General features: G+C 41.9%; 1 protein-coding gene across 1 annotated transcript in view; it reads left to right on the forward strand.

The window, feature by feature from the left end:
- The first annotated feature begins 707 nt into the window (after positions 1-707).
- The window catches only part of LOC130868849 (zinc finger protein 112-like), a 44,140-nt gene continuing 17,248 nt past the window's right edge, over positions 708-27,599 (forward strand). Inside the window, exons 1-5 of the mRNA XM_057760868.1 lie at positions 708-1,138; positions 1,331-1,379; positions 3,956-4,082; positions 5,188-5,277; positions 6,063-8,321. Of these exons, the coding sequence (XP_057616851.1) occupies positions 1,092-1,138; positions 1,331-1,379; positions 3,956-4,082; positions 5,188-5,277; positions 6,063-8,321 (2,572 nt within the window). The 5' untranslated portion in view covers positions 708-1,091. The remainder of the gene's footprint in view (positions 1,139-1,330; positions 1,380-3,955; positions 4,083-5,187; positions 5,278-6,062; positions 8,322-27,599) is intronic.

Below are 27,599 nucleotides of genomic sequence, written 5' to 3' on the forward strand. Positions count from 1 at the left end.
CACAATTATTGAGATTACTAACAGGAATATGGCTGAGGGGTTACTTATAGAAGCAAAATGACTCAAAGGCAGCTGGATCACCAAAGCCCCCTCCAGCATGGTGACAGCTCACAAAGCTGGAAACCCAGAGCACACTGCAGTCTGCAGGCAGGTCAGCCAGTTGGAGAGCATCATTTCCAGGTGCCTCTGAATCTCTGTCAGCTCAGCTGGTCTGTGCTTTGGGGACTTCTGCAGGTGTGAGCATCTTCTAGGCAGCTTAGCTTGCTGAAATGTCACTCAGTATTCCTTACTGCTTATAAATGTCTGTGAAGGGTGAGGTCTAGTGAACCTGGTCAGTGTCTGGGACTTCCCGAAGCTTTGGAGTTGTTTACTTCCTGAACTTTATTGTGTTTCCCTGGATGGTGGAATATTTTACCTCCCCATAGAACACCCTCCATCTAAGGAGGGTCCCTGAGGGATGAGATGTTTTATCTTAGAAGACTTTGCTATACCACATGTTCATGATGCAGCCCCTTACTAGGGGTTTTAAGGCAGGGCCTCTACCACTGAGCCATGCTCCAAACCCCTCACTGGGGGATTCTGGGCAGGGGCTCTAGCACCAAGTCGTACTCTAATCTCTCACTGGGGTACAGGAACAGTTCTCTGATGAAGAGTAGAATTCACTTCTCCGCAGTCATGGGGACAGAGAGGTTTGATTTCTTACAATAGCTGTCCATCGCTGGTACACAGAATCCCAGCAGCCCTTAACACTGAATGCCAGCACTCTAACAGCCCTCTTGCAGACGGTAGATTTGGGATGTAGAAGGTTAATGAACTTAGCTATGGTTACTCCATGAGCACACACGTTAGCACCACACACCTTTGAAAGAATGACTTACAGTTATTAGCGAGTGTGTAATGACAGAAGCTCATGTCAGAGGACAGGTTGTGGGAGCCAGCTCTCTCCTTCCATGTGGGTCTTAGGATTAATCTCAGGTCATCAGGCTTGGCAGCAAGCACCCTTACCTGCCGAACCATCACAGCCCAGCACCAAACTCTGAACACAGGAGATTTGTCTTTGATGCTGCTGGGAGCCAATACCCTTCTTGGCTATGTTTCCCAGGATGGGAGTGAACATCTGGGGGATGCCCAGGATGAAGTAAGAATGCTTGGGAAGGCTGTCCCTGCCTATAGTCTAAGGGTGGGACATCCTGGGTGTAGCTGGAATGTGACTTGATTTGCAGCATGTGTGTGCCTGCTTCTGGAGGTAAGGGGGGCACCTGGATCTCACCTGGCCAAGCTTGTATTTTCCCTCTCTCATGGCGTCTATCATCCTGTCCTGTCTTCAAAGGTCTGTACCATTTCCTAGAAAAAAGGAGGAGAAAATGGCCCAATTGCAGGTGAGTTGATTTTCAACTGTGCTGTTCATGCTCTGTCTTAGAGTTTTTGTTGCTCTGAGAGGTACCACAACTCCTGCTTTTATAAAGGAAAACATTTAATTTGTGATGGCTTACAGTTCAGATGTTAGTCCATTATTATTATGGGGGTAGCATCCAGGCAGCTGTGGTTCTGCAGAAGGAGATGAGAGTTCTACATTTTGATCCACAGCTAACAGGAGACTGTGTGCCATACTGGCCTTAACTTGAGACCTCAGAACTTGCCTCCACAGTGATACACTTCCTCCAACGCCTACTTCAACAGGGCCACACCCCTAATAATTCTACTCCCTATGGGCCAAGCATTCGAACACACAAGTCTATGAATAGTATAAAAGAGAATAGAAATTTAAAAATTACACGCATGATTATCTTGCTTACAATGTCCCCGATGGCCATTTAAAGCCACATCCCTAGCTCCGTTTGCTGTGCTGTAGTGTGGAACTGGCATGTTTTCCACTAACAGTGGTGTGCGCTCTAACTCTTGAGTGGATTGCATTAAGTTGTTCCCCACCCACTCTCACAGTTTGATGTCTCTTTGTCCTTTTCCCTGTGGAGAGCCTTGGCTCACAAGACTGCTCTGAGGCTGGCCATGTGGCCCAGGGTGAGACACTCAGATGGCATTTGGCAAATGTCAATATCCTGTAACCCACCCACCTCGGGTGGCTGCCCGCCAAGGTCAGAAATTTAGTTCTTAAGAAGCCCAACGCCACAAGTCTGTCCCTAGTACCACACAGTGATGGAATGCAACATGAGCCGCGGTCTGAGAGACCTGTCACTCCTGAGCCTTCTAGAGACTCAGAGCTGTGGTTCTGTATATACTTATATACATGCACACATACGCACGTGCACATAAGCGTCCACATCAGTGCATCTGTATACCTCATCCCGTAGGTGACAGCCGAGAAACTTTATTGTGTTTTTCTTTTGTTTTTCAAATTTATTTTAAGATTTATATATTTTTATTTTGCCTATGAGTGACTTTCCTGCATGTACAGCTGTGAGGCATGTCTATCCCAATGGAAGAGAAAGAGGGCGTCAGATCCCTGGAACTGGAGTTACAGATGGTTGTGAGCTGCCATGTGGGTGCTGGGAACCAAACCTGGGTTCTCTCCTCTGCAAGAGCAGCCATTGCTCTTAACCACAGCACCTCTAGACTCTTTCATCAGGGTCTCTGATACTCTGGGAAGGGTTGCACGGGGAGAGAGAGAGAGAAAGATTTCACCATTTATGCCTTGAATATATTGAACGTGAAAGTCCTCACCACTGCGGGCCGTAGTCATTGTCCATCCATCATCTCATTCACAGGCCTGAAGGACTGAGTGAGCCAGGGGTCCTTCACATGTTCATACAGGATGTAGTATGTTCTGGGGCCTTTGCCTTCTAGGTCAGGATAGTCAGCCTTGTTTAGTGTAAAGTCAGAGTGAAAAATCAGAGTACAGTGCAGAGCAGGGCAGAGGAGGCAGGGGAGAGGAGGGCAGGGCAGAGCTCTGAATCTCTCCATCTGTAGCCAAGGGCAAGCTGCTCATAAAGTCCTGTGGAGCAGGTACAGGCTTGAACAGGTCTGCAGCATAAGCATCTAAGATTTTTCTATAGAAAGCCAGATAACAAAGCAATAACGAGAAATGTTTGCAATGTAAAAGGAAGTGAGAACAATTGTGTCTGCACAGTGACATTCTAGAAGAGGAAATAGTAAGACTGAGCGAGGGACGGTGAGATGGCTCAGTGGTAAGGGAGCTTGCTGCGAAGGCTGATGACCGGAACTAGATCTGTGGGACCCACAAATTAGGAGAGAACTGACTCTCTAAAGTTTTTATCTAATCTCCACACATGCCCCATGGCATGCATGAGCTCCCTGATACACACACACAAATAAATAAAAAAATAACATTTTAAGAAAAATATTTATTATGTGACAAGAGAATAATTATTACTAAATTGACTTAATAGGTGAGCTTCAAGTCAGTGAGAATATACTATTTTATGAAGCAATGTGGAAGGGGCTGGGGAGATGGCTCAGCAGATATTAACACTTGCCACATAATCCTGAGGACCTGAGTTCAATCCTTGGAATATGTGTAAAACACCAGATGTGGTGGAGCCCAACAATAATCCCCCTACGGAGGACACGGGAGAACCAGCTGGAGGCTGGCAGCCTAGCTAGCCTGGGATACACGGTACAGCAGAAACAGCAAGAGAGACGGCCCTGCTCTGTTTCTGCAAGGCTGAAGGACAGGGCCAACTCCTGAAAGTTCTCCAGATACATGCTCTGCCACATGCACAGGTGCAGGCAAAATGCACATGCATTCTCACAGACTACACATTTGTGCATGCACATGTGCCTGTATCCAAACATGTACACAAGCATACGCAAATATGAGGATTTCTTTGCAGTCCTAATGGCGGGTGGATCCAGCAGATGGACGGCAGGCAGAGACAGGTACTTCCAGCTAAGAGGCTCTGAGTCCCACAAGGTCCTCCCTCCACATCTTAGCATCACCTCTTCTGTAGTTGTAACCCGCATGTGTTTGCTGTCCCAGGAGATGGTGACGTTCAGGGACGTGGCTGTGGTCTTCAGCGAGGAGGAGCTGGGGCTGCTGGACGCTGCCCAGAGGAAGCTGTACCGTGATGTTATGTTGGAGACCTTCAGGATGCTGCTCTCAGTGGGTGAGGATGGGGTCTGGGTTTCCCGGATGGGCAACTGGGACCTGCTGCTGGGAGCCTGGGAACTGCTGGAGTTGTTTTCTGGGCTTGGTTGTCTAACTGGAAGCACAGGTTTCTCATGGCTCCGTCCATCTGTCCTTTGAGCTGTATATGGGAGTCCTGCTTGGTTTTATTAACGACACAAGCTAGAGTCGTCTGGGAAGAGGAGCCTCACTTGAGAAAATGCTTCTGCCAGGTTGGCCTGTGGGCAAGTTTGGGATTTTTTTGATTGATTATTGCTATGATTGTGGCCCAGCCCACTGTGGGTGGTGCTTACTCTGCCAAATGGGTCTGAGCTGTGTAAGGAGCAAGCCAGTAAGTAGCACCCTCCATGGCCTCTGCTCCAGCTCCTGTCTCCTGCCCCTGCCATGAGTCCAGCCTTGACTTCCCACCATGAAGAGGTACAAGCTGTAAGACGAAGTAAATCCTTTCTCCCCCAGTACCTTTTGTCGTAGTGTGTACAGGAAGTAAAGTAGGACAGTGGGGACAGAGGCCTTCACATTGGTTTACATAAAGCCATTTATAGTGTGCTTGTAGCTAGTTTTGTTTTATAGGCTGTGTGGTAGTTCCTATTTATTAGTCCATTTCACTGGGAGTTATGTTTAAAATATATTCAGTGTGTGTATGTGTGTTTGTACGTGTGTACGTGTGTGTACCTATGTGCACACACACCATGTTGAGGATAGGTGCCAACAGAAGCCAGAGAGGGCTTCAAATTTCCTAGAACTGAAGTTAGAGGTGTTTGTGAGCTGCTGTGTAGGTGCTGGGAACCAATCCTTGGCTCTCTGGAAGAGTAGCCAGTGCTTTTAATCTCTAGCCATCTTCCAGCTTAAGAGGTTTTTCTTCCCTCTCTCCTTCTCTCCCTTCCTTCCTTTGGTTTTTTGTTTTTTTGACTCAGTGTCTCATATAACCCAGGCCAGTCTCTTCTCAAACTTATTATATAGCTAAGGGTGGCCTTGAAACTGCTCTGCCTTCCTCTACTTCCCTCTCTTTTTATCTACTATTTATAAAGTAGACATCATCAAACTTTTGATTTTGTTTTCTTTTCTTTCTTTTTTTTCCCAATTAGCACACCAGCCGTTCACACCAGGCCTGATAGCCCAGCTGGAAAATGAAGAGGAGCTCTGCATGGTGGAGGCCCAAGGAGGTGAGATCTCAGGTGGGAAAGATCCTGCTGGATCAGTGGGCGGGCGTGCTTTCCCTAACAGGGGCAGGGCATAGCATTTCTCTCCATAACTCTCCACTGGTCCCCACTTTACAAATAGCATAATGGCTTTTAAAGTGCTTAGAGCAAGGCTGCTGAGATGGCTCCTTGAGTAAGGGTGCTTGCCCCAAGCAGAGTTCCATCCCTAGAACCTGTTTGCCTGTGTGTTTTCAGGGGCAGTAATTGACTCCCTTTTGTTGTTCTCTGACCTCCACAGTCAGACCATGGGTGGAACACATGTGTTTGCGTACACACACACACAGAAAGAGAGGTTACACTCATGTTCATGCTCATAAAGACAAGATAATGGGAGTATCCGCTTTTGTTTTTTCTGCTGCATTACCTAACAACCCATGATAAAGCACTAGAATTTTTGAACGCGGCCACATTTGATACCCAGATTTTGTTAAGAAAACACAGATCCTTTTTGGAGACAGGGTAGCTCTGGCTAATCGAGAACTCACTCTGTAAAGCAGGCTGGCCATGAACTCACAGAGATCTGCCTATCTCTACCTCCTGAGTGCTGGGACTAAACTTTGCTCCACTACTGCCGGTGGAAAACCCAGATCTTAGGCACCCAGAGAGCCCTGGGTTTGTGTCTCCTGTGTGTGTCAGGTGTTCTGTCAGTCTCCACAGAAGCAGTGAGGCCTGTCTGTCTCCTGATGTGAGCCACGTGTTACACACCAGCATCTCTCAGTAAGGTGTTCACTTGTGTGTTTGTCTGGATTCTCATCCTATAGGAAGCCATGGTGGACGTGCTGTGGAGAATGATGAAGACATGGAGTTAAGCTCCCTTTGTCCCAGAGAGCTCTCCTCCTGTCAGATCTGGCCACAGGGTGCAGGCGTGTTACCCGGGGATCAGGATTCCATGAAAAGATGTCTAAAGAGCAACACTGAGTCTCAGAACCAAGGAGATTCTTCCTTCCTGGTGTGCGCAGGGAGGCTGGTTCAGATTTCTGAGGATGGGAACTACGTGTTGCCTCCTGTAGATGATGACTCTGCCTCTCTGAGAAGTCAAGAGTTTCCTTCACTGAGAGCCCAGCAGTCTTGGCAGGAATCACATCTCAGTGGGTCATGTAATCGTCAATGGAAAGATCACCAAATGCCCATGAGAAATCATTTCCGTGGATGTGACAGCGTCAGTTGGTTCTCATACCACAGTGACAATGAGGGGTTACACAGAAAGGGGGAAAGCTATAGTTTCCATGACCTCAGAGAAGAGACCATGAAGGTATCTTCACTTAAGCAGGACTTGATTAAATTAGGGCCCGTGCCCTGCCCATGTAGTGAGTATAGAAAAGCCTGTGACCATGGTGACAGCAATGAGCCCGGCTCTCACACACATCAGCAGTTCAGCTCAAGAGGGAAGCCCTGTCCATGCAGTTCACATGGAGAGGGTTGTCAGGACAGGTCAGCTCTTCACATCCATCAGAGTGTGGAAACTGGAGATGAAGGTGCAGCTGAGAGTTCTCTTCTGTGGTCCCCTCTGAGACTGTGTACAGAGCAAATGCTGTGCCAGGGCAGTGAGAATACCCATCATGCCTCCCCTCTCAACACTCGTGGATGTGTCCACCTGGGCGACACCTCCCAGAAGAGCGGCATTCCTGGGAAAGCTTTGCCTTGTTGTTTACAGTATAATAGTAATTTTAGGGTCCACACTAGGGGAGAGCCCAACAAGTGTGAGGAGAATGGGAATGTTTCTAGTCAGAGTTTATATCTTCAAGCTAATCAGGAAATCCACGCTGAAGAGAAACTGTATCCAGGTGTGGAGTGTAGAAAAGATTTCACACATTGCTCAAATTTTAATACTGAGCACAGAGTTCACATGGAAGAGACTGTCTATAACTCTGAGTGTGGTGACCACTTCAGTCTACCCCCACATTTCCAGGACTTTTCTGCAATGTACCCCAGGGAACAACCACATAAACATGCATGCAGTACAAGCTTCGACCAAAAATTGTGTATTTCAAGCCATCAACAACTTGACGTCATTGAGAAACCTACTTATAAAGAGAGTGGGAATGGTTCTAACTGGAGTCCTAGTCCCCAAGATCAGCAGAAACCTAAGCCACACAAATGCAACACCTGTGGGAAATGCTTCAGTGACAGATGGGTTCTTACCATTCACCAGAGAGTCCACACAGGAGAGAAACCATATCAATGTAAGGAGTGTGGGAAGTGCTTCAGTCAGAGTGCCTACCTACACTCCCACCGGAGAGTTCACACTGGAGAGAAACCATACAAGTGTGAGGAGTGTGGGAAGGCCTTCAGTCGGAGTTTCTACCTGCAAGGCCATCAGAGAAGTCACACTGGGGAGAAACCATATAAGTGTGAGGAGTGTGGGAAGAGCTTTAGTCGAAATTCCTACCTGCAAGACCACCAGAAAGTTCACACTGGGGAGAAACCATATAAGTGTGAGCAGTGTGGGAAGGGCTTCAGTCGGAGTTCCAACCTTCAAGGTCACCGGAGAGTTCATACTGGAGAGAAACCATACAAGTGTGAGGAGTGTGGGAAGGGTTTCAGATGGAACTGTAATCTTCAAATTCATCAGCGGGTTCACACAGGAGAAAAGCCCTATAAATGTGGAAAATGTGGCAAAGGCTTTAGTAAGGCCTCAACTCTCCTGGTCCACGAGAGAGTCCACATGGGAGAGAAGCCTTACCAGTGTCTCGAGTGTGGGAAGGCCTACAATAGGTATTCTAATCTCCAGATACATCACAGAATCCATACTGGGGAGAAGCCATTTAAATGTGAGGTGTGTGGGAAAGGTTTCACCCAGAAGTCAAATCTTCAATCTCATCAGCTTGTCCATACGGGAAGGAAACCCTACAAGTGTGACACATGTGGTAAGGGATTCAGCAGGAATTCAGGTCTTCTGATGCATCAGAAAGTCCATAGCAGTGATAGTTTCTGTAGGAGGGAAGAGTACAGGAATGGTTCCCATCCTTCTGAGAACCTATGCAGAGATGAAGGCCTGTCAAATTCTGTTTTGTTAATATAAAGTAGTGTTTATACCTAACATGAATGCCAGTGGTTGTTGGGAAATAACACAAAGTAGAGATCCATGAAGTGTTTGCCAAAATCCCAACAAGCTCTTGTAGAGGATCAAGAACTTACGAATGTAAGCAGGAATTAGCAAAAGTTTGATTTATTTTGTTGAGGTTTCATTTCTCAGAGCCAATTGGTCCCAAATATATGGACCCAGAAGCTGCTTCCCAAATTACCATGCAGAGGCTTAATATTACTTACAAATGTTGGATTAATAACTCAGGCTTATTATTAACTATCTCTTCCAGTTTAAGTTAACTGATATTCCTTAATTATGCATTGGCATGTGGTGGTCCCTGTTCTCAATAGGGCACACCCATCTTGCTCTCTTGTGTTTACCTGAGTCTCCTGAACCTGCCCATTTTTATCCCTTATCCTTAGTTTGGTTGGCCCAACTATACTTTCTGCCTGGTTTCTGGCCAGTCAGCCTTTCATTAAACCAGCTTGTGTGGCAAATCTTTACAGTGTGCAAGATGATTGTTCCACAGCATTTCTTCCTTTTGTCCAATTAAAAAGTACGTTTTGGGGGCTGGAGAGATGGCTCAGAGGATAGGAGCACTGGCTGCTCTTCCAGAGGTCCTGAGTTCAATTCCCAGCAACCACATGGTGGCTCACAACCATCTGTAATGAGGTCTGGTGCCCTCTTCTGGCCCACAGGGATACATGCAGACAGAATATTGTATATCTAATAAATAAATCTTAAAAAAAAGTAAGTTTTGATGATACAAAATTGACTTTATTATTCAGTTACAAGAAATAACCAGAAATAGAAATCATCCCTTTTATATAGCACATATTATATCCCCTTTGGGTCTGCTGGGCCCTCTAGTACAATATAGTGATGAAATTCATTAACTTGGTTGAAATGTGCTACAATCCTCAGAGTTTTGTTTAAAAAAAAAAAAAGCATGTCAATAGCAAGAGTTTGAAAAAAGATTTTTCCATCCCTTGGCAGCAATACAAGAAAAGTATAAGGCAATGCAAAGTTCTTTATACAGCTAAACTCCAGTATCTGCAGGAAGAAACGCAAAGGGTACTCAATGAAATGAACTTTGGCTGGTGGATGTGTTTCATTTGGCAGTATTTGGAACGTTAAAATATGTCCATCATACCATAGGTACATATTTAGGATTTTAGTGGGCCACTGCATTTAGTTCTGAAAAGGATGAATTTATAGTCACAGATTCGTTAGAATTTATGGCCCTTATGGGTACACCTGTACAAATTAAGACCAACAATGCTCCAGCATATGTCTCTAGTAAAATGATACAGTTTTTTTGCATATTACAACATAACGTATATTACAGATATACCATCACAATCACCTGACAAGCAGGTATAGACAGATCAAATTGAACTCTTAAAAAATAGGCTTAGTAGACATAAAGGAGTAATTATGATTCACAGGAAAATGATTGAATAATTCTTTATTAACTTTAAATTATCTAAATGCTAATGAGAAAGGAGTTCTTTGGAGAGGCATTTGATAATAGAAAATAATATTGAATTAAATCAACCTCTATACGTTAAAGATGTGTTGACCTCAGAATGGAAACAAAGATAATTGTTATGTTGGGGAAGTGGTTTTGCTTTTGTTCCTACAGGAGAATAAAAGCTATGGATACCATCAAATTGATAAAGATTAGATTTGAATAAGAGAGACTTCTTCATCAGAAGTGGTTCATTAATAGTTTTGCGTGACTAATCTCAATTAACTTAGGCAAACAGCTAATGCTTTGCATATGATCAGATATAACTTGTCAAAAGGAACCTTTCCAGAGGTAGGGTTGGGGCAGTTTTTTGTTTATTTGTTTGGTTTGCTTTTGCTTTTGCTTTTTTAGTCTTTTCACAAGAATGAAGGCATTCAGCTAAGGAATCTGAAGACTGTTGGAAATATGAGACATCTGAAGAAAAAGAACAAAGAATCAAGAATAAATGTCCCAAGAAAAAGTAAATTAGCTTATTAGTACATCATATCAAACAGGATAAATCTTCCCAAATGGTTGTTTCTGCTGTACTTTACAGACATATAATGCAAATGATTTTTTTTTTTTTTGTAAAACTTAAAACTGGCTTTGGAGTTGGTAACCCTAAGCATGATTATTAAAGTAAATCCAAAATCTGTGTTTCATGTCAGAAAAGCTACCTATTATTGGACAAAAGAAAAACACAAATTACGGAACTATTCTTTTCCCACTAATCATATAACCCTTTAGTTTTACTTTCACTTTTTAAAGTTTTTCATAAGGTTTAAGTATTATCTTAATTTATAATATTGAAATATATGTATTTTAAAGTTTTTGTCATGATATTAATGGTCATATAGAGTATTAACTAATTCTAGAAAAGAGCTTCATCTAGTTTCTTGGACATGATTTTGGGTTTGAGTCTATTATGTAACTAGGAGTTATGATTTTGTACTCTGGATATACCTAACGAATTATGGTCCTTTAACCTCTTTGACATCTGCTGCTTGTTAGATTTAGAATGTTCAAGTTTTCTGTAGTGAACCATGACCATGACTAGGCACAACCTTTGGAGTCTCTAAAAGGAAGATAGGGTCCCACAACAATTCTACCTGGATTGTGGTAATGCTACCAGACTGACACACACCATCCAAAGATTGACTTTGGATTACAAATGGCTCAGGACAGTTTCAACATGACTGGCTGAGATAACCCAGCCTCACAGACTACCCTAGCTAGGACTTGAGATAAGCCCTACACATTCCCATTATGCAGAGACTGAACCACAAATGATTCAGCTACCTCTTCCAGGACTTGGTAAATATTCCTATTTTTTTTTTAGGGTCCCCTAAAGATGCCATCACTTCCAGACAGCAGGAAGTAATTTTAAAAACATGAAACCCACATTCCCAAGTCTTGTGGCAGATAGTTTTTGGTCAGTGGGCAATGGATATTTGTCATTGTTTAAAGGATTTGGTAACAAGTTGTTACTGGTAATGGTCAGGAAAAAAACTGAACAAAGGAGGTTAGATTCAGGGTTTTTGTTCTAAAAAGAAAAAGGGAGGATATAGAAATATGAGGATAAAGGATACATTATCGAATCTACTCTGAGAGAAGGGGATATAGCTGTAACAGGAAAATAGAGAATTTAATCTACTATAAACCAAAAAAAGCAACTACTAGTCGTAAGTATTTTACATTGTACTGAATTTTTGTATATTGATAACAAATTTGAGGTTATTTTTGTTAGAACATACTATTCATACATATCACTCTGGTTTAAGATATTGTACCTATACTATTCACTTAACGATGTAATACAAAATTTTAGTCCTTGAAAATTATTACATACTATGACAATAAAGTAATGCAGGTAAATAGTCACCTATTACAATGGAACTTGCATTCATCTTAGGTTGTTTTCAAGATCAACCAATTATATTTAGATAGGTGGTTTTCAAACACTTCAGAGATCTGCAGAATATGGTATTTATGATGTTTTAATAAAATAGATTCTCTCTTTTTAATGACAATGAGAAATATCTCTTCCTGGCAGCACCAATGTACTTCAGAAAAGATGAGCATTGAGGATACTCCATATGGAGTTTACTACTTTGTGGTAAAAGTTAGCCAAGGGTGAAGAAACTGCCCTTGTGTCAACTGCTGACAGTTATGTCCAAATTGGACAGGCAGGACACAGAAGAAATCAACTGTTCAACTTTGCGAAGACAAAGTAGAATAGCCCTTCAGAATTATCCTGATCCACAGAAAAGTATGTTAGATATGCTAGGCTTATAGGCCGAAGATAAGTGCTCCAACGTTATAGAGGAACCTTGTGTGACTGTTCAGGCAGCCTGCTGTTTTTGTCATTTCTCACAGGTTTTAGAAGTTGCTTGCTTGCACTTGCTGTTTACTCAGGTAATATTTCCTTTGAGGGTCTGTGATAGAGTTGAGGACTAGAAACTCACAAAGGAATGTAAGATGTATAAAGTTTAGAGATATAAGAAGATAGCTTTGGGTAGGTAATACAAATTAGGATGAAAGGTGAATTAGTTACAACCCTTTGAACTCACGAAGATTGGATAAATAATGGAGTATTTCCTCTCAATTTGTCAAATGCAAATGGACTGGACATTGTTAATGTACTTCTTGATGCTCTATATTGTGTATAGTTGTTGGCCTTATTGTATACAGTTTTTTATGTTAGTTATAACCTTTGCTTTTTATTCAGACAAAAAAGGGGAAATGTTTGATATTTTGTGTTCTGACAAATAAATCTTGCCTGGAAATTAGAGGGTGGAGCTAGCCACTAGTTAACAAATAACCATAGAGGTCTTGAGGTACAGATAGGAGACAGGAGTGATAAGGCTGAGTGGGGAGATCAGAGGTGATAGGGGTTGGAGACAGGATCTCAGCCCTTTTGACCAGAGAATTCAGAGAGGCAAGAAGTCTCTGGTGGCTGCTGCTCTGCTTCTCTGATTTTTCAGTTTTTACCCCAATATCTTACTCTGGGCTTCTTGAGAAGAGTAATTAGGATCACACTTTACAGGGCTGGCAGGCAGAGAATAAATAGAACCTTGGGAAGAGAGGAAGGAGCAAGAAAAAGGGGCCACCCACCCACCTATACAGCTAGACATAAATTCAGAAGAAAAGAAAACATATACAGAAATAGAGAAAGGTAAGGCAAAAAGTAGACAGATAATTTAAGAAAAGCTGACAAGAAACAAGCTAAGGCCAGGCATTTATAAGTAATAATACGCATTCCTGTGTGTTTATTTGGGACCTGGGTGGTGGGCCCCCAAAGAATAAAGAGTATAACAACTAACTACAAGCACCCATGTTAGATGGATCACAATGTTTTTGTAAGTTGTTTCAGGAGACCTAACACCTTTGTTGCTGTGTGGGTGTTGGGTTCGCACAGGTCTGTGGCAAGAAGACTCAGACAAGAATGAATTTAGCCTTTCACAGCTGCAGGGTAATACCTCTAAGGACTGAAGCACTTTTCCTTTTCTCAGGACATTTTTATTTTTCTCGATATTTACGCTTTATCCAGTTGATTTCCATAAGCTCAAAACAACCTGAATGAAGTTTCTAAAAATAGAATGCCACGTGCAAATTCTCAATTCATAAAGTACCGCAGTTTTCCTGGTTTCTCAAACCAAGTTTTGCACAGGCTCGGTATTCTTGGGAAACTCCCAGACAAGATTCAAATAGAGTAACAAGAGAAACAGCGGGTGTCTGCTAAACAAAAGATTTATTAGCACTAAGTGCTAAACTAACATTCTGGAGCCCAGCCGGAATGCTGTCGCATGGCTTCCTTGGCACTACCTTCAAATGATAAAGATACATACAATCAACAACGTGCATACACACTATTTAAAATGAATAGCTTCTTTTGTATAAGTTGGTTTTCTTCTTTCTGTATTCCAAGTCCCTCTATACGATAACTTCTTAGACTGTGTCGATGGTAGCTCTGTTGAGTTTGTTTGCGTTAACTTGAGTGTCACGTTTGAAAAGTTTTCCTTTTCTTTTTTTTTTTTTTTCGAGACAGGGTTTCTCTGTAGCTTTGGTGCCTGTCCCGGAACTAGCTCTTGTAGACCAGACTGGCCTCGAACTCCCAGAGATCCACCTGCCTCTGCCTCCTGAGTGCTGGGATTAAAAGCGTGTGCCACCACCGCCCGGCTAAAGTTTTCCTTTTCTAAGATTACAAAGGAGGTGAAGGTTGGAGAGGTGAAGGTGATAGCGATTGGTAGAACTGATTCGTTGTAAATTCAAAACCAACTTCCTTTGCACGAGTCTGTGTTCCCTGGTAATTCTGGGAAGTGTAATTCCGATGGCCTGTTCGGGAAGAGTCACTTCCGGCCCAGGTGTGCGAGGCCGTGGCCCGTGTTCCTCTCAGAAAGGTGAGCCCTCCCTCTGCTGTCTCCTCGCATCTTCCCGGTAGTTTTCAGGTTTTCCTGGGCGATAGGCAGCAGGTGTGGATGCTGGGAAGGAAATCCGCCTCAGAAGGGCAGGAGGCGAGTACTGTGAAGGAGACTGCAGGAGTGTGCTGTGCTTGTGCACATTGACTCAGGCCTGGCTGGGGCTGTCAGTCACCAGGATGGAGGGTGTTCTGGGTGCGGGGAGCCCCAAGCCATCTCTCGCTACTGTATATAGAGCTGTATATACCCCCCCCACCTACAAATGAACAAATGTATACAACTGTCTATAATGGGTCTGATGCCCTTTTTGGCATATGTGCAGACAGAGCACTCATACCTAAAAAAGTACATAAATAAAATTAAGAAAAAAAAAGATATCCCCATATGCTAAGTTAGATGGTCCATTATTGAGATTCTGTTTCCAGGATATTCTGGTTTGTGGCAAGTTGGTAATTAAAACCAATCATCACATCAATAAACCAAATATATTGCTTTAAAATATTACAGATTGGGGCTAGTCAAGGTGGCACATGCCTTTTATCTCTGCACTTAGAACATGAATCATGATTGATAAAAACTCAGAGAGAAATTGGGGTTCACCTCCTGGTTTCTATGGTAAACTAATATGGCTGCTGGGATTAAAGGTGTATGTTATTGCTGTGTAGTCTATAAGGCTGGCCAGTGTGAGATTGGTTTGCTTTTCTGATCCTCAGGAAAGTTTTATTAAAATACAAGTGAAATGCCATTGTGTTCCCCTTTTCATCTAAAACAAAAAAGAAAACTTTAATATAAGAAGAGCTCATATATATATATATATATATATATATATAATATAGTAAGTACAATAACCATATACAATTTATACTGGCAGTAAATGTGTAGGAGTAGGGCCTGCTTGTTCATCCTGGCAGCACAACTAGCTTAGCCCTAAAATAACCACACAGAAACTATTAATTAAATCACTGGTGGCCCATTAGCTCTAGCTTATTATTGGCTAACTCTTACATCTTAATTTAACCCATTTCTATTAATCTGTGTATAGGCACGTGGCAGTGGCTTACCAGGTAAAATTTCCAGCATCTGTATCCAGCAGATCTGTGTTATTTCTCTGACTCCACCCTTCTTTTCCCCAGCATTCAGTTCCGTCTTCCCTGCCTATCTAAGTCTGGCCTATCAACAGACCATGGCTGTTTCTTTATTCATTAATCGTAATCACAGTACATAGAGGGGACTCCCACATCATAAATGCATCAACAATTTCTAGTTCATTTGCATTTGACAAATTCAGAGAAAATACTCCATATTATCCTATCTTGGTGAGGCTAAAGTCTTGTGCCTAATTATACTTTCTATCACAACTTGCATTACCATTCAAAACTGTTTTTTGATATCTCTCAACCTTATATACTTTATATTTCTTTAACGAATTTCTTTTCTGAGTCTCGCAAACAAGGGAGACTATAACTATGTAGCCTTCATCTACCTCAGAGACCCGAGAAGGAAATATTTCCTGAGTAAACAGGAAGTGCATGCAAGTGAAAAATGTGAGTGATGACAAAGAGCTGGCTTCAGTCACCCAAAGTTCCTCTGCAATGCTGAGGCATCTGTCTTTGGCCTACAGACCACAGGCCTAGCATATCTGACACTTTCTGTGAAGCAGGATATTTTGTGTCCTGCTTGTCTTATTAGGACAGCATACTGTCAACAGTTGAGGCGGGGCATTTTTGCCCAGTGGTTTGCTTTTGCCCCAAAGAAAGTAAATTCCATGTGGAGTTTCTTTGATGCCCATGATCTTCTCTGAAGTAGTTTGGTGCTGCCAGGAAGAGACATGTTTCATTCTTATAAAAGAAGAAGAACCTAGGTTATTAAAGCATCTTAAATACCATATTCTATAGATCTCTGAAATATTTGAAGATGACCTGTCTTTCTAAGTTATATCTTTGACTTTGAAAACATATGTAATGTGACTACAAGTTTGATTATACTGGGTGATTAACTACTAATCTATATTTCCTTATGATGTGGGGGATCCTTCTGTCTATGTGTTGCTTTCATTGGTTAATGAATAAAAAACTGGCTTGGCCAATAAGGTCGAACAGAATTTAGGTAGACGGGGAAAACTAAATGGCATTCTGGAGGAAAGGAGTCAGAGTCAGAGAGATATTATGGAACCGCCGGAGACAGATGCTGGGAATTTTACCCGGTAAGCCACTGCCACATGTTGATATACAGATTAATGGAGATGGGTTAAATTAATATAAGAGTTAGCCAATAAGTAGCTAGAGCTAATGGGCCAAACAGTGATTTAAATAATATGGTTTCTGTGTGATTATTTCGGTTCTGGGCAGCCAGGACAGCAAGTGTTTCCTTGCAACATCCTTATTGTCCTAAACAGTTGGTAATAGTAATATTCAAGGACTAGAAATTTGCATTAATTGTTAAATGAGCTGCATAGGTATAATACCTTGAACAAAATTAGAAATGTATGTACAGTATGTTTTAACAAAATTAATCTTAAATCTGTATCAGCATACAAAATTTGTATATAATATACAAAAGCCCAGTCCAATGTAAAACATTTAAAATTAGTAGTTGCTTTAAAAGTAGATTAAATAATCTACCATTCAATCTTATCTATATCCTCTCTTTTTCTTTTCAGAGTAGATTCAATAATCTACCCTTTTATCCTATCATGTTTATATCTCCATATTTTTCCTTTTCAAAACAAGAACCTTGAATCTAATTTACTTTGCTTAGCTTTTTTTCCCTGACCATTGTCCATAACAACTTGTAATCAACACACTAAACAGAGATAAACATCCATAATCCATTATTTTGGGAATGTGGGGGTAGTTTTCTAGGCTACTTCTGATTGGGGGCACTGATAATCTTACGGGAACCCTAATGGGAATCTTATGGGATCATCTCAGCCAACAGTCTTGAAGCTGCTCTGGATGTAGAACTCAGAGGAAATTGCAACAGTGGTGCTCTAAAATTTTGAATCATCTGGACCATCTTCTACAATCAGAGATATTTCTAGGGGTCTTCTATAATCAAACCCTATTTTTCTTAACCCAGAGTGAATCCATAGCCTCTCACTTCCTAGGAAAGAAAAGAAAACTTCTTGTCCATAATAACATATCTTTTGACTTAAATTTTGAAGTCAAGGCTTTTTCTTTCTTTTTTTTTTAAATATTTATTATGTATACAATATTCTGTCTGTCTGTATGCCTGATGGCTAGAAGAGGGCACCAGACCCCATTACAGATGGTTGTGAGCCACCATGTGGTTGCTGGGAATTGAACTCAGAACCTTTGGAAGAGCAGGCAATGCTCTTAACCTCTGAGCCATCTCTCCAGCCCCAAGGCTTTTTCAAAATATGTAGGTTGCCGGGCGATGGTGGCGCACGCCTTTAATCCCAGCACTTGGGAGGCAGAGGCAGGTGGATCTCTGTGAGTTCGAGACCAGCCTGGTCTACAGAGCTCGTTCCAGGACAAGCTCCAAAGCTACAGAGAAACCCTGTCTCGAAAAACCCAAAAAAAAAAAAAAAAAAAAAAAGTAGCTTGGATTAATCCAGCAGCATTAAACTGGGGCAGATGGGAGCTGAAAGTGCTGGTTTTTCTCCTGAACTGAGGTGGCGAAGTTTGGGTTCCAGTTCCTAGAACACTTGGCTGGTGGCTAAAAAAAGCTCAGGAAAATGACTTTTTCATAAATTTGTGCGACAAAAGTTGGGCACCAAATGAAGCACAATTAATAAGAATTCAGAGAGAGAAGTTGGGGTTCAACGTCTCAAAAACAAAATAGCCAGCCATTGGCTTTATCCTTGACCTCAGCTCAAAAATAGTGATCTTGCCTCCAGGAATCTTGGAATGAGAGTGTGTCTAAGAACTCTTTCCTCCATTTTACAATCCTCTCTAAGGCTTAGATTAAAGGCGTGCACCACTGGGATTAAAGGCATGTACTGCCTGGTTGCTATGGCAAACTAGTGTGGCTACTGGGATTAAAGGTGTGTGTTATTGCTGTGTGGTTTGTAAGACTGGCCAGTATGTTGCTGTTTTACTTTTCTGATACTCAGGCAAGTTTTAGTTATTAAAATACAAGTGAAATGCCACTACAGGAACAGGCAAACAGATCTCTGAAATCCAAACCAGCTTGGTTTATGTGGTGAGTTCCAGGCCATCCATAGTGAGACCTTGTCTCAATCATAATGAAACCTTGTATCAATAAATGAATAAATAAATAAAACCTATCTGTCTGTCTGTCTATGTAAAGTTAAAAGCAAGAGACAAGTATATGCTGTCTGAAAGAACTTCACTTTAGATACAAGGACAGAGTAAATTAAAAAGTTTATCTGGGCAGTGGTGGCAATGCCTTTAATCCCAGCACTTTAGAGGCTGAGGTAGGAGGATCTCTGAGTTTGAGGCTAGCTCAGCCTACAGAGCAAGTTCCAGGCCGGGCTCCAAAGTTACACAAGCTACACTGTAGTGATGAAGGAGCTGTGAGCAGGCCTGCTTTTCATCCCGCCCGGCTCCCGCACAGCTAGCTTAGTCCCAGCTAAAAGAATACATGGAAACTGTATTCTTTTGAACATTGCTTGGCCCATTAGCTCTAGCCTCTTACTGGCTAACTCTCACATCTTGATTAACCCATTTCTATTAATGTGTGTAGCATGAGGTGGTGGCATACCGGGAAAAATTCAGCATGTTTGACCTGGCGGCTGGCTCCATGGCGTCTGCCTCACTTCCCTTCTTCCCAGCATTCTGTTCTGTCTACTCCACCCACCTATGTTCTGACCTATTAGGCCAAGCAGTTTTTTTTATTAATTAACCAATAAAAGCAACAGATAGACAGATGACCCTTCTCCATCATTTCCCCTTTTTCTGTTTAAACAAAAAAGAAAGGCTTTCACTTTAATATAGTAAAATTACATATAACAAAACAGTTATCAAGGAAGAATTACAGTTACAATATTTATATCGATTTTATCTTTTATCATAACTAAGGAAAACTATAACTATCCATTCTTCAACTCCATCAAAGACTCCAGAAGGATATAATATTACCTAAGCAAACAAGAAATAAGCAACTTATTATTGTATGTATGTATATATATAATACATTTCTACATACAAACCTGCTCAATTTGTATAATGCTACTTGCTAGTTAAATTTCCCCAGTTTATATGCCCTAGAACCTCCCAAGTTCCCTATTTCTAGGGCAGAATCACGAGCAAATGGCTAGGAGGTGCCCAAAAAACTGTCTAGAATCTCAGCCAGTGCTCTGACTGCTGAGTCATCTCTCTAGCTCCAACTGTGTGTGTGTGGTGGTTTGAAATAAAATGGCCCCCAAAGGGAGTGACACTATTAGGAGGTGTGGCCTTGTTGGAGGAAGTGTGTCACTGTGGAGGTGGACCTGGGGTTTCAGTCTCATTTATGTTCAAGCCATGCCCTGTTGAAGACAGATCACTTCCTGTTGTCTGTGGATCAGATGTAAGAACTTTCAGCCCCTTCTCTTGCACTGTGTCTGCCTGTATGCTGCCCTGCTTCCCACCATGACGATAATGGACTAAACCTCTGAATTGTAAGTGAGCCACCACAAGTAAATGCTTTAGTTTGGTCTTGGTGTCTCTTCACAACAATAGAAACCCGAACTGTGATAGTGTTTATTCCTATCAATAGTTCCTTTATTGTCTGTCTTTTAAAAAGGATCATTTGTGTACATATCGAGTTTGGGTCGTGTGTGCATGTGTGCCTCTGCATCAGATGTCCTTTTTCATTCTCATTCTTGTTCCTTTGAAACAGGCACATTCCCTGAACCCGTGGCTTGCATTTTGTAGGCTAGGCTTGGAGACAGAGGTTCTAGCAATTCTCCTGGCTCTGTCCAGCTCTGTGCCCTTTCCCTGCCTCTGCAGATTTTGTACACATATGGTGTGCATAAATGCTGTCTGATGCCATCTCCATGCCTTTGCAGGCACTGTAATACATGATGCACATGAATACTAGCAGGCATGACATCCAGTGGCATAAAATAATAAACTAAATAAAATAAATAACTTTAAACTAAAAAAATATATTTATGTATGTGAGAGTTTCGTCTGCATGCATGTGTACTACATGTGTGCCTCTTAGCTATGGAGGTCAAAAGAGGATGTTGGATCCTCTGGAACTAGAGTTACAGGTGTTTGTGAGCCACCATCTGGGTACTGGGAATTGAACCCAGGTTCTCTGCAGCAGCAAAAAGTGCTCTTGACCATTGACCTCTCCAGCAGCCCTAAAATAACTTCCTTAAAGGTGGTGGAGTACTTGCATATCATGTGTGAGGGTCTGGGTTCAGTCCCTCCACTGAGATGGATGGATGGATGGATGGATGGATGGATGGATGGATGGATGGATGGAATCATGGAGAGAATTTGTTTTTTTAATATTTATTTATTTATTTATTATGTATACAATATTCTGTCTGTGTGTATGCCTGCAGGCCAGAAGAGGCACCAGAACCCATTACAGATGGTTGTAAGCCACCATGTGGTAGCTGGGAATTGAACTCAGGACCTTTGGAAGAGCAGGCAATGCTCTTAACCTCTGAGCCATCTCTCCAGACCCCCGGATGGAGAGAATTTGTATGCGTCTTGTTCGACGTTCCTCTCTGAGCTTCTTCTAATCTCGGTTGGGATGCTTTGGATGCGGATAGTCTAAGGATAATTGTCCGATGGTTAAAGCTTCTGTCCATGAACATTGGGAAACAAACAAACTAAATCACACCCAGCTAAGCAGGAGTGTGTGTGCTGTTCCAGGAAAGCACAGACTTCAAGATTGTGACTGTGGACCTCACTGAGGAGGAAGTCACCTGGCACAATCCCCAGGACTAGGTAGCCATGAAGACTGATTAACCACTACAGAAATATCCATATCTCCCCAACTCACTGCTGTGTTTATTGGAGGATTGGGCATGAAAGCCCAATGTGTATAGTTTGTCCCCGTTACCTGTCTAATTACCATGAATAAGTATAACAAGGAACAGATCTGTAGCATTGGGATATCGGAGTCATCCACCTTCCTTGTCACACAACATCTTTAGCTGTCCCCAGATTATTAGGTCATCGCCTGCTCCAAAGGCCTGTTGTTTCCCAGAGGCATCTCAGCAGCTGAAGCATGGGAGAGAGTCCTCTTGGTTGTGCTGGATTCTTATCAGATTTGATGGGATCAACAATCTTCTTTTCCCATGGAAATGGAAGCATTACCTTGGTCCTAACTTAACACTTCCCTGCTTTTACATGGGCTGACCTAAATCAGCAGTTTTCCCCATAATCCAATGACTTTCAGCAGCTGCTGTCCCTGTTTCACTAACATAAAAAATTTTAAAATTAGAAGTTAATAAAGTATTATATATTCTATCTCTGGGGGTCCTTATATCCTTCTGTTTAATAGACATCTTCCTTAGAGTGTGATTAGATTTTTCTTCTAATCTGTATGTTTTGTAGCTTAATTTGTTTATTTACTTTAAATCAGAAACAGTTAAGATAATCTCTTTTTATTTTTTCAGGAGATATCCGTAATCCCCAGTAGGATAAATCTTTCTGTACTGCATTAGACATTCTTTCTGAGGTATTTGTATCAGAAGCAGCCAATAGAATCTCATCCTCTAATGACAGATAAGAGCCTGAGGAAATTGTTTACATTACCACTTCCAGTGGTTGAGCTACAAAATAATGACACAAAGCTGGGCTATTTAGCAATTTTTAAAGGAAGTACTTTCATTGATGTCTTCACAGACTGGGATTATTATAATTAGGCCCTGTAAAGGCAAATTTTTCTCCATCCTGTTCTTGTAAAGGGATTCCAGTCTAAAGAGATTCCATAGGCTGAATTGTCTTATTAATAGCTCTTAGATCAGTGAATATTTTTCACTTTTCCCATTTTTTTTAAAATTACAAATACAGGAAACTTATAAAGACTGGTAGTTTCTTTGATGTGCTTAGCATCTGTTCTTTAGTTAAGGGCCATTATTTTACCCACATAGGCTTTAATCTCCTTTTCTGACCTTCAGGTTCTATGCATTCAATCCACTTCACATTTTTGCTCCACCTGAGATAAGATTTCAATGTCTAAAAACTGAGTGGAGACCTCTTGCATAGGTCAACTGAGATTTTAAGAATTTTGAAAAGTTCCAAATATATCAGCTTTAGCTTTTAATAGGCCTGATTCTCAATGCCATTTACTTGTAATTTTAGCTTTGGCCTCACATCATAAATAACAGTTTACTAAAACACTTTTTTTTGTATTTAAATTTTTTTATTGTATAATTGGAGCTGTTTTATCTTTAAGATATGGAACAACAATAATTGAGAAATTCTAAAACCAGCTTCTATCTGCATAGTCTTTTATACAAAACGCCAGCCAATCCCTGAGCATGAAATCTAGTCAATCTGGGCTTGTCCAACCTCAAGTGGGTCAAAATCTGCCAATTCCCTCCCTGAAAATCTTCTCCCAGGAAAAACTCTGCCCCTAAGAAGCCCTATATACGCCCCTCAGCCTGTTCATTTTGCAGCTGTCCTCCTCCACCCGCAGATGTTGTGGGGAGCACGGGGCCCCTTTGTTCCCTCCCGCCCAGCTAGCTTACACCCAAAATAATCACACAGAAACTGTATTCATTTACACACTGCCTGGCCCATTATTTCTAGCCTCTTATTGGCTAACTCTCACATATTAGTTTAACCCGTCTCCATTAATGTGTATCGCCACTTGACTGTGGCTTACCAGCATGAGTCTAACCAGCATCCGTTTAGGGCAAGAGAACCATAACATCTGCTACACTGTCCTTCCCAGCATACAGTCCTGTCTACTCCACCTACCTAAGTGCTGCCCTATCAAAAGGCCAAGGCAGTTTCTTTATTCAACCAATGAAAGCAACACAAAGGCAGAAGAACCTCCTACACCAGGCAGAGGCAGCGACCCTCTTGGATACCTCCTTCCCAAATTAATCTTTTTCTTGAGAGGGTTTTGGGTGAAGATCTTCTTTTGCTGGCAATGGAGCAGAGTCTTCCTTAATCAGGCAGATCTGAAGAAGGAATGGATACCTCTGCTGGGAAAGTCCTTAGGGGAAAGGAGCACAGCTCAGCTGTACTGGGTCTCTCTGAGAGGAGCAGGTTTGCTGCATCCTTGGGGGAGACCATAGTCCACCAGACTCCAACTTCAGGTATAGCCTGATTCCCGACAAGTCAGGATACTTTGCTCATCATGGCCGAATGTATGCAGGCACCTCCCTTCACAGCTGTGGGTATCCCCTTCCTCTGGAGCTGTAACACTTGAAATAATGCATCCTTGTGGATCACTGAGGGAGTTAAAGACTAAATAGTTAAAGTCATAGTTTTCCTTTGTTATGATAGAAAGTAAATTAGCTATAAAACTTTGGAGTCACTATGTTGGGATGGGTGGTGGAGTGTTTTCTCTGAATCTGCTAAATACAAATGGATTGAATATTATAAATATAATTCTTACTTGATAACTTTTTATGTAGTTTTACTATGTTAAAGTTAAAACATTTTGTTTTTATTTGGACAAAATGGCAAAATATTGTGAAATATTTATTAAGATGTATTACCTTTGTTTATCTGTGGAACATTAGATTTAAAGATATGTTACATTCTTTTCTGGTTGCATATGTTTAACTCTGTGAAGCTGTGTTACTTTCCCTGTCTAAAACATTTGATGATCTAATCAAGAGCTGAATGACCAATAAAAAGGCAGGAGAAAGATTAGGAGGGACTGGCATGCAGACAGAATAAATACAAGGAGAAATCTGGGAATAGAGGAAGGAGCAAGAAAATTAGGGTCCAGCAACCCAGCTGCACAGCCAGACATGGAATAAGAAGGGGAAAATATACAGAAATAGAGAAAAGTAAAAGTATAGAGGCAAAAGGTAGACAAGTTAATTTAAGAAAAACTGGTTAGAAACAGGCCAAGGTAAGACTGGGCATTTATAATTAATAGTAAGAATCACCTGGTGAAAATACACACTCAAGCACACACATACATACACTCTTTAAAGCTGTTAACTTGTTTCTTTTGTGTAACTTGGTTTTATTCCTCTTCTCTCTGTATTCCAAGTTCCTCCGTGCTCTTTTCACAGGATAACTCCTATTTCAGCATCATGAGTCCCGCAGAGACCACCAGGATTCCTAGTTCATATGCGAAGGCAAATGGTCTTTATTGAAAGCTTGAGTTTAGACTCTTGTCTGTTCTGTCACAGTGGTTGGATCAGGGAGAGCACTGAGCTCAATCAGGGCATGGTTTGTAAGGATCAATGGATGGGGTGGGGTAGAGGAATTCTGGATTCAGATAGGGTTTGAACTCCTGACAGGGCAGTAGTGAGGTAACAGAAGTCTTCTCAAACTGGGATTGATACTAGTGTTGCTACAAGGAAGTTGGGAAACTATATACAAGATAGGTAAGGTATCCTTAATGTTTGGAGCATCTAGTACTTGTTTGCCTCAATGCTGATTGGTTCCCTGCAGGGTACAGAGTGTGGTTTTTCCTGTTTATTGTAAAGGTGAGGCCTAGTCTCATTATTGCTATTCTGCAGCCTGTCATCGCTGCACTAATATTAAGTTAGATCTCTTCAATAACTGTCATCACTGCACTAATATTAAGTTAGATCTCTTTAATATCTTCTTTTTTTTGTTTTTGTTTTTGTTTTTCGAGACAGGGTTTCTCTGTGGTTTTGAAGCCTGTCCTGGAACTAGCTCTTGTAGACCAGGCTGGTCTCGAACTCACAGAGATCCACCTGCCTCTGCCTCCCGAGTGCTGGCATTAAAGGCGTGCGCCATCACCACCTGGCCTTCAATATCTTCTTAAACTGGACGGATGATAACTCTGCTCAGTTTCCTTTGTTTGAGTTTACTTGAGTGTCATGTTTGAATAGTTTTCCCTTTCCAAGATTACAAAGGGGGTGAAGATTGGAAGCTGAAGGTGATTCAGACTAAGAACCCCCAAACTCATGCTATTCCCAAAGTCCAGATCCCTGGAATATCACCATAAGACTGAATCAGATGCCAAAGCAAAGAGTCTTTACTGTGAGGTAGCATGGGCCTCCCTGTAGGTGAGAAGAAGGAAGAGGGAAAAGGAGGAGGAGGCAACAGTGGTGGCAGCAGGAGCAGAGCTGGAGAGACCCTGAGTGATGTGGAGATGTGGTTTATATAGAGGGGAAGGTGTCGGGAGTCAGGGAGAGGTCACACCTATAGATGAGATGTTACTCCTCCCCTTTGCTAAGTTCTATGAGGAATCCTGTCCCCAGACTGGATGTTACTTCTTCCCTACTCAGGGACTGGTTGGATTTTCCTGCTCAAGAATTGGCTAGTTTCATGCCAGGGGCAGAGAATGCTCTGATTTCAGGACCAAACTGTGTTTCTTTTTCTGGTCCTTTTTCTCTTTTAGGGCCAGGGGAATTTCTTTAACAGGCTCTGGTTCTAAGGGTAAAGTGTGTTTCTTTGGCTCTAGTTTCAGAGCCAGAGTGCTTTTCTCTTCTCTGCGTCCAGGGATAAATTGTTTCTTCCAGATCCAGACTGTTTCTTTCACTGGCTCTGCATCAGAGCCAGGGTGCTCAGGGATTATGCCAAGGCTATGGATCTGCTGAGGTCTGGATCTCTCACTCAGGTGACCATTCAAATGACCTTGAAGGAACGACCACTGAACAACACATTTTCCTGCAGTAATCTTTAAAGTTTCCAGGAAGAGGATGGGGCCCCACAGCAACAACTCCACCTGGTTGATAATGATGTCATGATGCTGATAGTGCTACTTTAAGATTATTTTTGGTATCAGCTGTTCAAGATGATTCCTAGTTGGTTAGCTTAAACTGTGCATCTTACAACGCTCTGGCCAGTAGTCTAAATAGGAATCTCCAAAAAACCCTATGGACTACTCAGAGACTATTTGCAATTATACCATACAGTAATCTTGAAACTTAACTATCATTTCAGTTTCACAGGACCCCATAGAATGGACATTGCTCCCAGGAGAGCTGGAAGTAATTCTAGAAGACTATGTATCCTCTCCCAATGACGTTTTCCTCAGGGTTAGGGAATCTATTAGGGGTTCTTTACAAGTGGTGTAGGGTTGGGGTTTTGGGGGGAAATTATGTAGGCTCAGGGATCTTGTTTAAAAAATAATAATAATAAAAAAGGAATTGGATGGGATAATAAGTAGATAAGTGTGAACTTACTCACACTATTTGTTGTAATAAGAGCGGCAGGGCTGCGTCCCCAGCACCCAGCCGCCAGCATGGCTAGCTTATGCCCTGAAATAATTACACGGAAACTGTATTCTTTTAATCACTGCCTGGCCCATTAGCTCCAGGCTCTTATTGGCTAGCTCTTACATATTGATCTAACCCATTTCTAATATTCTGCGTAGCACCATGAGCTGGATTACCAGGAAAGATCTTAACCTGCGTCTGTCTGGAGTGGGAGAATCATGGCGACTCACCTACTCGGCTTCTTTCTCCCAGCATTCTGTTCTGTTTACTCCACCCACCTAAGGGTTGGCCTATCAAATGGGCCTAGGCAGTTTCTTTATTAATTAACCAATGAAAGCAACAGATTAATACAAGACCCACCTCCATCATTTCCCCTTTTTCTGTTTAAACAAAAAAGAAAGGCTTTCACTTTAACATAGTAAGAGTACAAATAGCAAAACAGTTATCAAGCAAGAATTACAGTTACAATATTTATATCTATTTTATCTTTTATCATAACTAAGGAAAACTATAACTATAACTAACCATTCTTCAACTCCATCAAAGACTTCAGAAGGATATAATATTACCTTAGCAAACAAGAGATCCAAAACTCTAGAAATGACAGAGACATCTCATTGCCTGGACAGTCACCCAAAGTTCTTTTGTACCGTTAGGGCATCCATCTTCAGCCTACAGGCCCATAGTATCCAGCAGACATTTTCATGAAGCAGGAAATTCCAAAGACAGTTCAGTCACTATCTGCTGTGTCCTGCAGAATGTCTCACAGACTCTTTCATGAGTCAGGAACCCTGAAAGACCATCTCACCTTTAGGCAAGTTCAGCAGTCCTCTCTCTGCAGGTTCTTTGTGTCCAGTTTATACATCAGTCCAGGCAAGAGCAGTTTCTTGCCCAAATGGCTATCAAACTCCTTAAGGAGCCTCTTCGGTGCCCATCTTCCTCTTGAAGTAGATCGGTGCTTCCAGGAGCAGACGTGTCTCATTGTCATGAGAAGCCCTAAGTTATTAACATATTTTAAATGCCATATTCTGCAGTCTTTGAAAGATATGAAGAATGCCTATCTAAAATATATCTATGCACATCTAGAAA

Source organism: Chionomys nivalis, chromosome 2, assembly GCF_950005125.1.
Source record: "Chionomys nivalis chromosome 2, mChiNiv1.1, whole genome shotgun sequence".
In the NCBI taxonomy this organism is placed as follows: domain Eukaryota; kingdom Metazoa; phylum Chordata; class Mammalia; order Rodentia; family Cricetidae; genus Chionomys; species Chionomys nivalis.